Source organism: Bufo gargarizans, chromosome 11, assembly GCF_014858855.1.
Source record: "Bufo gargarizans isolate SCDJY-AF-19 chromosome 11, ASM1485885v1, whole genome shotgun sequence".
NCBI classification, from domain to species: Eukaryota; Metazoa; Chordata; class Amphibia; order Anura; family Bufonidae; genus Bufo; species Bufo gargarizans.
In genome coordinates, this window is record NC_058090.1 from 14,659,953 (window position 1) to 14,676,991 (window position 17,039).

Sequence of the window (17,039 nt, forward strand, 5' to 3'; positions counted from 1 at the left end):
CGGTCGGTGGTCCTGCCATTAGGGTGTGGTGGATGCCCTGAGACATTTGGATAAGAATGGCTGGGACGTGTAATACTTGGGAAAGCCCATAAGAATGCTAATAGCCGAGGTGAATGAGGTGTTGTGTCTCCTTCCCTGGCTGCTGACCGTCTCCTTTCAAGTCCTCAGCGAGCCAATTAACCCTGAACAGGCCGGTCCCATGGACTGGTTGCCTCACTGTTTATTTGCACACCAGCCCGGCTGATCAGGGCGCCCGGTGCCGGCGGCTGCTGCTCGTCCCTCCGCTGCCTCCTTCCTTCTGCCCGGCGAGTTCACGGGAGCAGGGGGCCGAGTCTGCTTATATAGGACGCCCGGTGGGCTGGAAGGGGAGGCTTAATGGACAGGTTCCCGGGGGTGATGTGCACCACGTGACTCTGGAGGGGGGCTGGAAGTAAAACAGACTGTCTGGCTGGAGTCTCATTATATTCATTTTAGGAGCCAGCTCCATTCTCACAGTATCCCCCCGATCTGCACACCGCCTCCGTGCCCCTGAGCTTCTCACCACCTTTGTCCAGGATTGGCTGTCAAGAATCATGGACTGTTTTTCTATGCCTTGTTTTCTGTCAGTGAGTAGACTTTAATCTTTTTATTTTGGTGTTCTCGTCTCCCCCTTCCTCATGTGTCCCCCCTCCTCATGCATCACCCTAATGGTCAGCCAGGAGCTGCAGATGTAGTGCTCGCATGGCAGGGGCTGAGCACCACTGGATCCAGCTGTGAGAGAGGAGAAGGTGATTCCTCCCCATCTGGGACGTGTTGTAGTCACATCAGCTGTTCAGACTCTTGTGCATCCCAGTGGGAGACTGCAGAGCAGAGCCCAGGGAGGTGTAAAGGCAGGGCAGGGCTGATCCCAAGTGCACTGGCCGGGCTGATCCCGAGTGCACTGGCTGAGATAAGAGAAAGAATTCTTCCCTAATGGCATGGAATTCCAGGACCGTGCACTGCTGCGGCAGGGATGTATCCTTATGCTGAGGACTGGCTTTGCTAGAGAATGCCATGCTTGTTGTCATCTGGCAGGATCTTCTGATGCGGTGGGCTTTTTGACTGGTAAGCGTCATATAGATAGATTTTTATTTGGTAAAGGCTGGTGGATTGCAGGGTCCTTTCTGTGCAGAGACAATGGGGTTGTGGACTAGCTGTTGGATATGCCAGAAGCCAGGCTTGAGATCATTATTCTGATAGTCCCAGAGACACACACAGATTAGCAGGATGGTGGCTATCTGATAATGAGCTATTTGCCAGTAAACAAGTTAGACCACGACATGATAGGAAGCCCTCCTCCTGCCCCAGGACGCTGTGGACTGCAGGGCTGCTATGCTTCTGCTGTTTGTCTTTACCACTTGATTTAGAAGTTTTCCATTTCCAAGCCTCCTATTTATTTTGTATGTATTGTGTTCTGCACTCCAGAGACACCATGATTCCTGGTAACCGAATGCTGATGGTCATTTTATTATGCCAAGTCCTGCTAGGAGGCACTAGCCATGCTAGTCTGATCCCTGAGACCGGAAAGAAGAAAGTGGCTGAGATTCAGGGCCAGGCGGGTGGAAGAAGGTCCGCTCAGAGCAATGAGCTCTTGCGGGACTTCGAGGCAACGCTGCTGCAGATGTTTGGTCTCCGCAAACGGCCGCAACCCAGTAAGGAAGTGGTGGTGCCCGCTTATATGCGGGACTTGTACCGGCTACAGTCAGCAGAGGAAGAGGACGAGCTTCAGGAGATCAACCTGGAATATCCCGAGAGACCTACCAGCCGTGCCAATACCGTGAGGAGCTTCCACCATGAAGGTGAGTGTCAGCCTACCCATAACACTCCGCCCTTTCTAAATGTCCATATATTTATCGTCTCATGGGTTGTCAGAATGGACCTCAGTTGTCTTTTAACAGATTATAACACTTGTGTTTTCTATGGGGTTCCGAACTCCCGCTGCCTCTAATTTGTACAGGTCCTCCCTTCTGTACCCCAGACTGACCTTTATCCGGTGACATGGCAGAATGTAGCACTCACTCAGAGTCCATATCATGTTAGATAGCCCTTCTCAGTCTGTCTCTTCCAGTAATAATCCCATGTTGTTACCTATTCTAATGTAACATCTTGGTAACACCTTCCATTGTCTCCTGTTTGTACACAATTGCCGACCACCCCCCCTTAATTTCCATTGTACATTTGCACAGTGGTGTTAATTTAACTTTGTAAATTAACCATGGAACATCTTTCCACCTGTTTATTCACCCTAATCTTTTACTGAACCCTCTACTTACATAGTTATTAGGAAAAAGGCTGAAGGCTGTAAAAAGGCCAAGGAGCAATCAAGTTCATCCAGTTACTTATTGAAGATGTGTTATTGTGGTCCCAGAACTGGCTCTCCTGGGCCCCCTTTGTTATCATTGTATCTTCCACATACATTGAATGATCAGGTGGTTACAGGGCAGAAGTACACCCCGAGCCTGTAGCAGTCCTTGGACTGGGTTTACATGTTTAGTTGTTTTTTTTATGCAGTTTTTGAAGCCAAAGTCAGGAATGGATTTAAAAGAGGATCCTTTCCTGTAGATGTGTCTTTGGTTTATGATTCCTTCCTGGCTGTGGCTTCAAATGTGAAAACGCAGCCTTACTATATCTGGGGGAGTGTAATGCATTATGTTAAACAGAAGAATCTGTATTGCATTCCAAAAAAAACTGCAAAAAAAAAGCTCTTTCTACAGAACTGCAAAGTACTTTGGCCAGGGTAGTGCCAAGCCAGTCTGGAAAGAAAATAAAACACCTGTGCCCGGGAGAACAGAAAAATCCAAAGTATATACATTAATGTTCTTCTAAGCCAGTTAAGCTTATTATGTGCAGGGTGCCACTGCAACGCTGAATGCTCATTCACTGGTATTATAGAAAGGAGGCCATATTCCATGTTCGGTAATTACACATTCAGAGAAATGTATTGTGGATAGTATTTCTAGGGGTAGGCAAGCTGCCACCGCTCAGCTCTTGAGGAACAACAAGTCACATTCTGTCCTCTGGGACTTGTAATTCCACAATAACTGGAGCGCTGCAGGTTGCACAAGCCTTTTCTAGGGCAATAAAACTAAATCCTACATCTCCTTGCTGCCTTCCCATAGCCCGGGAGGTAATGATAATCTGTATCACAGTATATGTTCGGGATCGATTCTCAACTTGGGACAGAAAACAAGCTGATTGCATGTTCTACAAATGGCACATTGAGGCAACCTAAATGCCTTAAATGTATGACACGGGTCCATTTGAGCATTTTACAAGCCACTTTATGTATCCCCACTCATCAAAGGCAAAGGCGTAGCTCCCTGTTTTTTCCACTAGTTTTAATACTTAAAATACACTTAGTGTATTTAACGCTACAGCCGTGTGTTTGTAAGATTTGTTCAATGAAGCCTTGTAATCTGACCCAAATGTTTCCTAGCGGATGTTTCTCTCCCAAAGTAAATCTTAGTTATTAATCCACAGCATCATTACTGTGCTGGAATTTGCTTTTCCCCCCTTCTGTAATATGATCAACAAGGCATGCTCTATGTTTTCAGAATCGCTGGATATCCCAAGCAATACACTTCAGGTTAAAAAAAAAAGACCCTGTATGTGATCTCAGCTGCCAAGTGATTTTGTACATGGAACTGGAAGGTCTTGCACGGTGTGTGCATCACAAAGGGCTAAACATCTACAAAAAAACATGGCAGCGTCCTTCTCCTGAGCGTTAAGCAATGTTTTCTTGAGTCCATGCTAGCAGCGAGCCTACATGTGTAGATCAGTTGTCCTAAGGTATATTCTGCAAGTATTCACTCTCCTCTTTCATTTTATTTTTGCTAGAACATTTGGAGAACACGGCAGAAAACGCCGGCATCCGCTTTTACTTCAATCTCAGCAGCATTCCTGAGAATGAGATGATTTCTTCAGCCGAGCTAAGACTTTATAGAGAACAAATTGAACATGGCCCAGCATGGGAGGAAGGCTTTCACAGAATAAATATATATGAAGTCATGAAGCCTCTGACAGCAAATGGACAGATGATTACTAGGCTACTGGACACCAGACTAATCCATCACAATGTGACTCGGTGGGAAAGTTTTGATGTAAGCCCAGCAATTATGAGGTGGACCCAAGACAAGGAAATTAACCATGGGCTTGCTGTTGAGGTCATTCATCTCAACCAGACTAAAACCTATCAGGGGAAGCATGTCAGGATTAGCCGATCATTATTACCTCAAGAGAATGCAGAATGGTCACAGATGAGGCCGCTTCTAATCACATTTAGCCATGATGGCAGGGGACATGCACTGACCAGGAGGTCTAAAAGAAGTCCTAAACAGCAGAGAGCCCGGAAAAAAAACAAAAATTGCCGGAGGCATTCTCTGTACGTGGATTTCAGCGACGTGGGCTGGAATGATTGGATTGTGGCGCCTCCTGGATATCAGGCTTTTTATTGCCACGGTGATTGCCCATTTCCCCTGGCTGACCACCTGAACTCCACCAACCATGCCATTGTACAGACTCTGGTTAACTCTGTAAACTCAAGCATTCCCAAAGCATGCTGTGTTCCCACAGAACTGAGCGCCATCTCCATGCTCTACTTGGATGAGTATGACAAAGTTGTCCTTAAAAACTATCAGGAGATGGTGGTAGAGGGGTGCGGATGCCGTTAGCCTCAGAACACAGACTGTTATCAGATGGACTGCTCTAAAAAAAAAAAAAACGAACTTTCACCTTGACCTTATTTATGTCTTTTATGTGCAAAATTGTTTTGACAATATGATCATATATTTTGACAAAATATATTTATAACGACATATTAAAAGAAAAAAAATAAAATAAGTCATTATTTAAAAAAAAGAAAAAAAAATGAAAAACATAAGCTACTTCTTTGTATAGTTGTTTATAAATGTACATTAGGATGAATTTATATGGGAATAGAGTATTTTTTTCTAAAAATAACTTTTTATAGTGTTAATATTTATTGGCTGTGTGTCTAAATCGATCTCCCTAAATAAGTGGAAAGCATAGGCCATTCTGGAGGGACTGAGCTGCTGACCTCTGTTAGGTGAGCCCCCCCCCCCTCCTTAATTCATCTGAAAAGACTCTTGGAAGCACCTGAGTTGTTATGCTAATGCAGCAAAGCTTACCTCCCACCCTCCTGCTTTAATTTTGTAGAGTCTACAGGCCGGACTGTAGGCAGAGAGAAATTTGCAAAATAATTTCTTTTAAAACATCAAAGCTTCCCAAAGTCTTTTGAAGGTTAAAACACACAAAAAACGCAGACACACTTGACAAGTACTGTATTTACAATTGACAGATGTGTTCATCTGTGGCTCCATCTTCACCGGCGAACAAAACAAATCATATTTTTTTAAAATAAATATATATATATAATATTTTAATAAGATTTTTTTTTTTATGTATTTATTTTCCTCCTTCACGTTGAAATAATCAGTCATTTTAGAGCTGTGTGTTAGTGCATCCGAGTATCCCACCCCCCTTAATATTAAAGGTTTGACTTTTAATTATTGAAATTGCTGTAGTGCTTAGAAAGGGAAAATGGTGAAGGGGATAGGAGGGAGGGGGCTTAGTCAAAACCCGTAAAATCTCAACAGTGGAAAGTTTGCCAAGCCACAACTTCCCGGAGAGTGCAGGTGGAGGGACCAGATCAGAGCCTCAGGCTAAGGCAACAAGACTTCATGCTGCTTTTGTAGCTCCCTTCAGAAAGGGCCTTTTTAATTGTACAGAGCTTAAATAAATTGTTTAAAAGAGATTGAACTTAGCTTTCCCCGAGGACTAATTTGTTTTGTGATGTTTGATTTTCCAAAAAAAATAAAAAAAATCTTTTTAACATGCGGGTTTATAAGGTCACCTCAGAAACGGACATGTGTTTTTTTTACACTGTAGTGTAGTTATGTTTGGCGCTCACAGTTACAATACTGCAGGTCTTCCTGGGTAGTGTGAATGATCTTGTAATGCCCAGTATGTGTGCTTCATGTCCAGTCTAATGGGGATGACCAGAAACTCATGGGCGACCCCTCTTTGGGGGGTGCAGTTCTGAGTTTTCACTTCTGAACCTATTGTTTTTCGGCCAAGATAAATGGTGCCAGCAGTGTCTGGCAGCGGTTCATCCTCACTGCTTTCTATACAGGCACGCTAATGGCCGTAATTATAAATGAAGGAGGGAATCCAGCTTCCAAACAACGTATAGATGCTTTATTAAAAGGGTGCTAAAATCCAGACATGTACATCAGGTCTACGCGTTTCAGATCAGAAAATGCCGATCCTTACTCATGTCATGAGTAAGGATCTGCATTTTGTGATCTGAAAAGCATAGACCTGATGTACATGTCTGGATTTTAGCACCCTTTCAACAAAGCATCTATACGTTGTTTGGAAGCTGGATTCCCTCCTTCATTTATATTTCTATCATCGCTGAGTTCCTGGCGAATGTCTGTGCTTCCATTGCAACTTGGGACCAGGTGAGCCTCGGCAACTGTCTTTTTTTGAATGGCCGTAATTAGGATGATAACTTTAAATCCAGCCTGGTACTTTGCAGCAAGACTTTTTTTAATTTTGCAGCGAGATTGCGGTTGCAACATAATTTTAGTGTGCCGCTGTGTCACTTTATAGAGACTCGGGGTGCCTTTACATGACTTCCCCCTATGTTACCCTATGGCGTTGAAAATTGTCAATCCCTACGCTGTGTTCTGTTGCGGAATAAAATTCTACTGCTTAAATAATGATGTTACAGATTTTCTGAAGCAGAATGTTTCCATTTGTTTCAATTGGGGAATGTAATCTGCACAGAAATCTGCAACAAAATCTGCATGTAAAAATATGCAGAGGAATACACACCTGCAGATTTTCTGGTGGATTTTTCCCCCACTTGTAAAGACACCCTGGTTGTAACAGCAACAGTTGAGGGTCTGTTGCACTGATAGCTAGCAACGTCCCCATTGGACCATTGACCATGAATCGCATCCGTTTAGCTTGCTCCATAGGAGCTGAAGTACAGAAGCAGCATGTGATGCATCCCTGTCTGACAGCGTCTCCTGAGCAAATTCCTAACCTGACCCCTTCCTGTTCAATTAATTCCTTATTAAAGTGCATACAAGAAGAGCTGCGGCGGCTCCTGTCTTTATTAGTTTACATTCGTGGGTGGACGGCGGTGTTTGTTTGTCACAGCAAATGTTTAGTCTAGGAATTCTGCATGAAATTTGCAGGGTTTTGTTTAGACCCTTTTAGCATTGTTACTCTAATGATCCTAATGTGTGTATGCAAATAATGTACGGACCTCCCAACCACTTTGATGAGGATCTGACACCACAAAACAGAAAATGACTGAGGTTCCTTTACTTTAGGGTTTATTGCTGCAGTTCACTTTACATTTCCTATCCTGGTACCTGCTGATAGTCTTATGGTATACAAAAAAATATCTACCCAGTTAGATAAGAATGATTAATTTTCAGAACCTGATTCTGCCATCTTTTTGTAACAAGTGACAGTAAAATGCGTCAGAAATATTCTTATCTTCATTTAAAGAGGAGCCGTCACCTCTTCTGTCTTCAGTTCTTAAATTAAAGGGCTTTTCTGTGATTTTGATATTTATGGCCTGTTCTGAAGACAGGTCATCGATATCAGGTTCAGCTGTCTGAAGAGACCGTGGTGCTCCGGTAAGCGCTGCGGCCTCTTCTTAGGCCAGTGACCTCACATTTCTCGCTCAATCAAGTGATTCGGGCTGGGTTGCAATTCCAAGCACAGCCACTATACAATGTATGGCGCTGTGCTTGGTAATCTGTGAAGAGACCGAGGCCTCCTCAAACAGCTGATTGGCGGGAGTGCTGGGAGCCGGACCACTTCCAATCTGGTATTGATGACCTATCCAACTCTCAGAAGACCACTTTCATTGTTTTATGTAGCGAAAATTATATTTGTGGATGAATTACTGGAAAGCCTCATGCACATTCCTGTGTCTGTATTTCAGTCTCTCTATACACTGTGCATTTTTCTCATCCGCAATGCAGACCAGAATAAGACATGTTCTTTAATTTGCAGAATAGTCACACTTATCCACAAAAAATATGGATGTGTGCATGGTCACATGGTCACATAGAAATGAGTGGGTTAGCGTGCTATCGGCAACAAAATATAGATAGTACACAGGTGACAAATACAGTTGTGTGCTTGAGGTCTTGCGCCAATGCTAGCTATTGATATAAGATGTGTTCAGTTGTTCCAATCGTCGATAGATAACTCTTAGGTAGGCATGTTTTTAAGTTTTGTCGGCAGAAGAGAAAGGTGGGTATGGTGCTGATGACCTATCTCATTGGAAACAATCCAGCTACAACAATTAGTATTCCCTGTCCTCTATAGAGCGTTTTACCAGGGTTGGCTAATTGCTCCTAAATACTGTATTTTTTGCTCCATAAGACACACTTTATTCCCCCAAAAGTGGTGGGGAAAGGTCAGTGTGTCTTTTTAAGTGAATACTAATAAGCTCATTCATTATAGAAGCACTTATTAGTCCACAGTAGGATCAGGGTGCGGTGCTGGCTCCTGGTTCTGGCTCTACTAACCACTCCCTAGTCTTCTGCCAGCGCCACGCTGTGTGCTGACTGCATACAATGCCAGTACGTGGTACATAAAAGTGTGCACTATGACCTGACGCTGTGCAACGCCAGGTCACAGTGCAGTGCTGCAGGAAGAGCGCGTTGGATCTCCAGAGTGGCAGCACCTTCTGGAGCAGGAGAGGTAAGTTCCTTTATTTGTTTTATGTCTGATCTGAGGTCTGATGGAAGATTGGGGTCTTATAAGGACTGTGGGTGTGATGAAAAAAAAATGTTTTTCTTATTTTCCTCCTCTAAAACCTAGGTGCCTCTTATGGTCCGATGCTTCCTATAGAGTGAAAAATACAGTACATAAGACTGTTGCCTGACATTGCCAAAATTGGCCCGATTGGGTGGTATCAACCTATGGTAACTTAAGCCATTCCATAGACAGTAGATGACTGACTATAATCATGAATATATCTAGTGACCCCTGATCATTAAAGGGGTTATCCCATTAATAATTAAAAAAAAATATGAAAATCAAACATCATATAGCACATGACAGCATCTTTCTAACAAAGCTTGAACCAGCCCTGTACCTCACATGGATCCAGAGATCTCCCAATTTATTGCTCTGCTACATTTATATCAAGCTGACAGCTCAAGGGGAGTGTTTTTTCTGCTGCAGCTAAGGAGGCGTGTCCATGCTCTACCTATCACAACTCAGGAGGCAGTTGAAAGATGAAACTGAGCATGTCCGGCCTTCTTAATGAGCAGGTCAAAGAAATTAAGTGGCGCTATACAGATACATTTTATTGAATAACTTAGTAGCTATCCCAAATTTTTAATTAAATGCAATTTCAAAAGTTTTCAGAACCAGGTGCTAGTTTGAAAACTGTAGAATATTTAAATACTAGAATAGTTGGTGTAATTTAAAATGTGTTGGCTTTAGAAGTAAAGCTGTGTGTGCTGTTGGTGGAATCTTTCCTGTAGAGGGCAAAAGACAAGAGTCAGACGAAGAGGCAGGAAGAGGGAAACGGTGACATGAAACTTCTGACCCCAAATGTTGATAAAGCCAAGAGACCACTAGGTCTCTTCATAGACATTCCTCTGACCCACTTACCAGCGTTAATTGTAATCAGTTACTGATTACTGTCTTAGAAAGTGAATGTTTTTGGTCACTACTTACTAATTGCTTTTGATCCCTGACACAAAGAGCAAAACCTTCCCGAGGACTACAATGAGCACACTGAGTAATCTTTCCCAAGTGAATGGTAATTAAACCATATTAATTTGTTAAATCATCTATTATTTCCATAAAATAAGATAATCCGAGAGTCCGAGGTCTAAACACGAAACCAAAATAAATCCTCCAAACAACGTTAGAAACAGCTCATTACTTTGAATTTACCACATTAAATATCGTATTTCCTCCCTATTATAGCAAAATTAACTTGCAGAGGATTTTTGGGATGATTGTACCTGTCAGTATTTTGAAAATTAGACATAAACTATGACTTGTTCTGGGAACTTGTGATGAAGAAATACCTGACTATAATAGTTCCACAGACGTTATAAAAAAACAACTATTTTTCTCCTCTTTATCAGGCCAGCCACTCACCCTCCTACCCCTGCTCATTCTTCACTTTAAAGGTTAGCTGTCTTGCCTAAGGCACTGGTGACCTGCTGCCTCGGCTTTGATGCCTTGAATATCAGGCATAATCATTCTGCAGAAAGAATTTCATTTTAAAGTGGCAATAAGCTAAAAGCCGAGTGCTTTTCAGCTGTTTGACAGAGCAATTACATACATTTCAACTGATCTGCACAAGTCCGATAACCCCAGCTTCTGAGATAATTGCCTGTTAGCTTAATATCCTCAAACCCTGCTCATTCTCTGCAGTGGAGGAAATAGGGCATCGGCAAGCATGGTGTCCAACTTCTGCCAATTACATCTGTAAATACTCTTTAAATCAGAGGCTGTAAATGTTTTTTTCTTTTTTTTTTTCTTTAATCATTTCTACTCTTGAATCTAAAATTTTAAATAAAAATGGGTTTTCTAATTTGAAAAACCCTTTTTAAAATTACAAAATGAGTGCCCCTATTCAGGACCCTCATCCATTGACTGCGGAGAAGTGCAGCTACAAGAAGTGCTTTTCACTTTGGAAGATCTAATTTATCCTTGCATTACATGGAGAGCCCATTGACTTAAGTAGAAATTGTGTAATGCTTCATTTGTCCTGTGGTGGCGCTGCAGGGGAGCGAAACACGTGGTTTCCTCATATATTGCAGCTGATCTCTTAAAGGGGTTTTTGGACATTTTAATACTGTATTAGGCCTCATGCACACGACCAGTTTCCTTTTTTGCGGTCCGCAAATTGCAGATCCACAAAACACGAAAGCCGCCCGTGTGCCTTCCTTAATTTGCGGAACGGAACAGGCGGCCCATTGTAGAAATGCCTATTCTTGTCCGCAAAACGGACAGGAATAGGACATGTTATATATTTTTTACGGAGCAACAGATGCGGACAGCACACGGAGTGCTGTCCTCATCTTTTGCGACACCATTGAAGTGAATGGATCTACACCCGAGCCGCAAAAACTGCGGATCTGATGCGGACCAGAACAATGGTCGTGTGCATGAGGCCTTAAAATGTCAGAAACCCCTTTTAAGGGTCCTAGTAGTTAGGACATTATATGGTCAGCTTATCAAGGGGGACTCGTGCTCAAATAATGTATGCCCTTAAAGGGAGTCTTATCACCTCCCCCCAAACCCTGTTAAGTGCAGTACAACATGAATAGCGTTGCTGCCCCCGACTTCAGATCACTACCTATATGTTCATACTCTCCGCTCATTCCCCTGTCCTGCGCCTGCAAATCGGCTCTGAAATGTGATGAGGGCTCATGAGCGTGGGCATATAATGGAGAGGACTCCAGGATGAGAGCTCTCAATATATGCCAGCATTGATTTCTGGGTGCACGGCGGACGAATGGGGTGAGCATGGACATATAACTAGTACTAGTCATGTAATACTGCATTTAATAGGGCACGCGGGCAGTGACAGATTCCTTTTCATCATACTAATGTTCCAGTATGTATTCATTATCAGAATATATGTTTAGGGTTAAAGGGATTACCCAGCCACTAAAACATTTCTAAGAAGGGTCAGAATGTCTTGAAGAGGTTCTCTGGGAATAAAGATTTTTATCTAATGCCCGCAGCCTGCCTCTGTAAATAGAAGATTCATACTTTCCTGATCCCCGCCGCTTCGGTCCTTCATGCTGGCTCCCACATGTCCATGTTCCTGTCCCTGGACTGTTTACATGAGAGGGGTGTATGGGCGTGGTCACATGCTCCTCTGCAGCCAATAACTGGCTGAGGTGGGTGACCACTGTGGCCATTGATTAGCTGATACTTAAATGTAATCAGGAGGATTAATCAATGGCCTATCATTGGATCATTTGTACTATTGTTTCCACCTCTAATTTTGACTTGCTACTTTTGAGTCAGTAACTTCTCAAAAATGATATTGGCGGCGATTACTTTTACCACGCTTGCAGGAACGGTCCAGACAACACTGATGCAGTGTTTTATGCCCAGTGAATGACTGAGAGGATGGTGGGTAAAAGAGCAGCGGAGTGAGAACCCTAGCCTCATGCTACACCCCTTTAGGCCCAGTATTGGGCCCTGCAAAGTGTATTAGTTTTGCTGAGGTGTTAAAGGGGTTGTTACTTCAGCACATGGCATTTATCACTTAGAGAAAGTTAATACAAGGCACTTACTAATGTATTGTGATTGTCTATATTGCCTCCTTTGCTGGCTTGAATCATTTTTCCATCACATTATACACGGCTCATTGCAGCGCAGATACGAGATGGCTGAGGCAGGAGCTGCTGTGCATGCATGCCTATGCAACCTCCCAGGGTCCCAGCCACCAGATAGGCCGGCACTTTTTCCTATAGTGTGCAAGCACGACCACTGCTGATGTATTGTAGGATGATTCTAACCATGGAAAGGAGCCCTGTATAATGTGATGGGGGAAATGAATCAAGCCAGAAAAAGAAGCAATATGGATTATCACAATACATTAATAACTGCCTTGATCAAAAGTTTAGGACCACTTGAAAAATGGCCCAAAAATATTTTTTTTCAAATATTTGTTATACCTTCCACACTAGTTGAGCATGTAGAGGTATAATGTCACAACCCAAACAAATTGTCCAGAAATTATGTGACTTTTACTATGTATTGTTTAAAATAGGTATAGAATACACCACATTGTTGTGAGACAAAAACGCAATTAGATAAAAACGCCACTTACTTATTCCACAGGATAAATGGAAAAAGAAAAAAGGGTGGATCTTACCACATCCAGTAGAGAGATCTACACCCGGTGGCGTGATGGTCCTTTTGTAGAGTGGCAGAAGGACACTGGTGACCGGCACTCTTGTAGTCAAGGCGTTTGTTTGTTCTTCTGTTGTACCCTAGAACAAGGCCCTACCTATGTAAAGGGTAGGGGGCTAAACAGGTATCCTGCCTAACAAACACAGAGTACCTGCCCCGACAGGGGCGACCCCATACGGAACTTTTCCCTGTATTGGGGCCTAATGCCTACTCGTACCCTATTTATAAAGCCCTACATGCCATGTTTCATCCTGAATTACCGGAACTCCTCAGGGGACTTCAATGAACTTTTTGGGAATGTGGCTCTCCCAAACCACCACAAATTGCAGCGAGACATAGGTGTACAGGGGACACTTCCCTACACCTAGTATCGACGTTTGCCACTGATAGTCCATACAGTGAATACGACGGGGAACCGACCTTCAGTCGATTCTATATTCCCTGAAAGTTCATTGAAGTCCCCTGAGTAGTTCCGGTAATTCGGGATGAAACATGGCATGTAGGGCTTTATAAATGGGGTACGAGTAGGCATTAGGCCCCAATACAGGGAAAGGTTCCATATGGGGTCGCCCCTGTCGACCACGTTCAAAAAGGGAGAGTTTTTTTGCCTTTGCCATCACAACGTGTGACTACCTGACAGACAATGACAATGAATCCACATCTTTGCACAGATTTGGTCTTTTAAAGGCATGTGGTCCATAAATTTAGATCAGCTGAAAACCAGCCTGTTTCAGTTTAATCGTTATTTTCAATTAATTGAATGCTCAAAAAATGTTTTGTCTCACTCCCATTTCTTCTTGTTGCATGTTGAAGCTCTGCTTGGAACCTTGTTAAGATCCAACAATGTAAAATATGATTTTTTACAATTTTTCAAGTGGTCTTAAACTTTTGATCAGGACTGTATTAACTTTCTGTGCATGATAAATGCAATTTGCTGAACTGAGAGAACCCCTTTAAGTCATAGACAAGAAATAGATTCATTTTGGGCATATGTGGCTGAAATAGCTTTTCAGCTGCTAGCCAGTGCCACCATAGATATATCAGCACAGACATTGTGGAGCTTAGTGTTTGATTGTAGTTATTGGTTATTATACGTTTTATGGTTTGTACTGCTACAAGAGTTAATCAGACTCCTACCTTCTGCTAATGTTAGTTTGCTTTTGACTGTTTTTCCACTTGCCTTTTTTGGTTGGTTTTGGATGCCGGACAGGTGGTTGAGTGTTGGAGAATCCAGTACTGACCACAGCTTCCCAGTCCTCTGTGGTGTACATACAAGGGAAATAGTAATGTAATGTTTGTAAAGCACTTCAGAAGTCCTGCCATTCTCGCTGACCGCAGGGCAGAAGAGCCAGGTTAATATTGCAGGTGTCGGCAGTCCGGCGATAAGTTCTAAACTACTGGACTTGGGGGGAGCTTTGGGAAAGTGAACTGGATATGATCATTGGCTGAGGAGGGTTGCTGGTCAGATGATTCAGCATGGTTGTTTTCTAGCTCTTCGCTCCATACAGCTAATGTGCTTTGTATTTTCATTCATCAAGTCTGTCACAAATATTGTTGATAAGTTGAAATGCGTTTTGTGTTACTGACCTTTTTGTCACTTTAAATTGCAGATATGACTTCACAAGGAGATATAGCAGAATTGTGTCATCTTGACATCAACACAACATTCATAAAGAGCCTTGAGGACCTATGGAGAACAATACCAGGTATGAATATTTAGTGTACTGAATGTTATATGTGCATAGGTAGATACAGCAAAATGTATCTGGATGGCTGCAATGGTCTGAGATTCCACAAAAGTGCAAATAGTAAATGAGGCAAACATTGATCCTGAACCCACTGGTAGGTGAAATTGCACTCTTGCCGACCTCTCAACTGGTCAGGGGCTCATAAGACGTAAGTCAGACATCTAAGCTGCAAGGTAATTTGTCATGTGGCTCTGCTGTATAGCCAACAGTTATTTCCTGAACTGTTTGGCGCTTTCAGGGTCTGTTCGGTGGGTGTAATAGAGACCATGGAAAATAGTTCTGTTTTAGGGAATCTGTCACCAGCAACCTCCCAATCAAACAGTTTGCATAGATGAGGTTCACCTGATTAAAACGCTGTTTTTCTTCTGTTCTTCAGAGACTCCGTTCCTGAGATAGGGTAGGATTTCTTAGTATGCAAATTAGGCCATTGTTGCAATGAGGGTGTCACCATTGCACTTGTTGCACCTAAGCTCCGCTCCTTTCTGTGGCCAGCCGCTCCCTCGCTGCTTTGATTGACAGGGCCAGGCAAAACAGAGCCTCAGATCAACAAAAGTAAAAAACAGAATTTTAATCATGGAAACACAGCAATGTGTCTAACCGTTGGATAGGGAGGTCGCTGGTGGCAGATAACCTTTAAGATCATAAATAGACTAAAATGTGCAGATCTGTGTCTCGAGTCCATGACCACAGACACTGCCTCTGCCTGCAGTGTCACTGACCTTCCTTCAGTTCTAATAATAAAATACTTCCCATCCAGACCTCCGGCAAGCTGTAATTATACTTATTAGTATGGTTTATGCACCGGGGTTCAGTGCTGATAATCCTTCATCTGCACTTGATTATGTTTTCAATGTAAAGAGGTTTAGGGTACGTTCACACGGTCAGGTTTCTGCTGGCAGTTTTTGAAGCCAAAATCAGGAGCGGATCATAAGAGGGGAGAAAATATAAAGGACAGATCTGACTTCTCTTTTTTTTTTACATTCACTCCTGGTTTTGACTTCCAAAACTGCATGCCGAAACCTGACTGTGTGTCTGTTCCCTTATAATGTTTCAGAATTTTTTGCAATTACAAAATCGGCAGCGCCTTGCTTTAGGCCTCATGTTCATGACTGTATTTTTCATTTCTGTGCTGTCCGCCTATCTGCCGATAGCACACTAACGCATTAATTTCTATGGCACCGTGCACACATCCGTATGTTTCGAGGATCCATGTGGCTTGTCCGTATTGCAGACGACAATAGTCCTTTCTGTTGAAGGGCCATTCAGCCTCTTTGGGGAAATTATCCTGAAGGCCAGTTCTCTCTGAAGGAAAATTATTGGTACTTGGTAAATTGAATATTTGCTGCTCAGTTCTAGCGCGTCCCTTGTAAATACAGAGCTAGCAAGTAGTAAAGGAGGAGGCTGCATTCCCAGTAATGCACACGTATAGCTCTCATCCGCAGTGTTCTTGTGAACAGGTGCACTTTAACAGTACGACACAAACATCTTTTGATAGAAACTAACAAATGCGACTTGGCTATAAGACAAGGCGTACAGGGGAGGGATGTGCAAACACAGGTGTGTAGTTTTACTAAGATTTCAATTAGTTTAGGACTATTCATGCTTAAAATCTGTTTTCAGTTAGGAGTCAGGAGTGTTGTCTCGGAGTCAGGCCGGAATCAGATGCTTTATGTACAGCTGCGGTGCTGGTTTTCCGGAGTATATTTTTGTTTTGTGGTATTGCTTTTCATTACAAAAAAAAATTGTGAGGACACTAAAAGAATGTTACATAGAAATGACTTATTTACCGTATATTTGCAGATGCAAATAATAAATTTCCTGGGATTTAAAGGCCGTTTACCACTTAACTCTACAGAGGAAACGTACGCAAAGGCAATAAAGCCCAAAGCATTTGTGTTCTTTGTATGAATAGGTTAAATGTTGGCTCTTGTTAACAGCCCCCATAGGATCATAATTAGTTTCTGTGTTTGCTTTTGGATTCATGCATTGTAAAACATTGTACACAGCGATGACATAGAGATCTCATTTTATTTTAACAGAGGAAATGCTGACAAGTTCGGATTTGCTGTCTGTATGCCCTTCTGGGATGGAAACCGAATTACATTTTGAAAGTACGTAAGCTCCGGTGGAGACCTTAGATCATGGAGATCAATCGAGCCGGAAGACAGGTGGGAAAATCCAGCGATGACATTATTTTTTTAATGTCACATTGTCATAGAATATCCACAAGCAATACAGTATTAGGCCTCATGCACATGACCTTTGTTTTGGTCCACATCCGAGTCGCAGTATTTGCGGCTTAGATGTGGACCCATTCAC

At 42.8% G+C, this 17,039-nt stretch overlaps 1 protein-coding gene across 3 annotated transcripts; it reads left to right on the forward strand.

Annotated features, from left to right (window-relative positions):
* The first annotated feature begins 451 nt into the window (after positions 1-451).
* BMP4 (bone morphogenetic protein 4) lies at positions 452-4,941 on the forward strand. Of its 3 annotated transcripts, none has more exons than XM_044271226.1 (3): positions 452-605; positions 1,444-1,817; positions 3,856-4,941. In XM_044271226.1, exons 2-3 carry the CDS (start codon positions 1,451-1,453, stop codon positions 4,686-4,688), a joined length of 1,200 nt encoding a protein of 399 aa, XP_044127161.1. In that variant the 5' UTR covers positions 452-605; positions 1,444-1,450; the 3' UTR covers positions 4,689-4,941. The 3 variants fall into 3 exon arrangements, with proteins under 3 accessions (XP_044127161.1, XP_044127160.1, XP_044127162.1); XM_044271225.1 differs by having other exon boundaries at positions 459-601; XM_044271227.1 differs by lacking the exon at positions 452-605 and adding an exon at positions 627-1,083.
* The last annotated feature ends 12,098 nt before the right edge of the window (positions 4,942-17,039 follow it).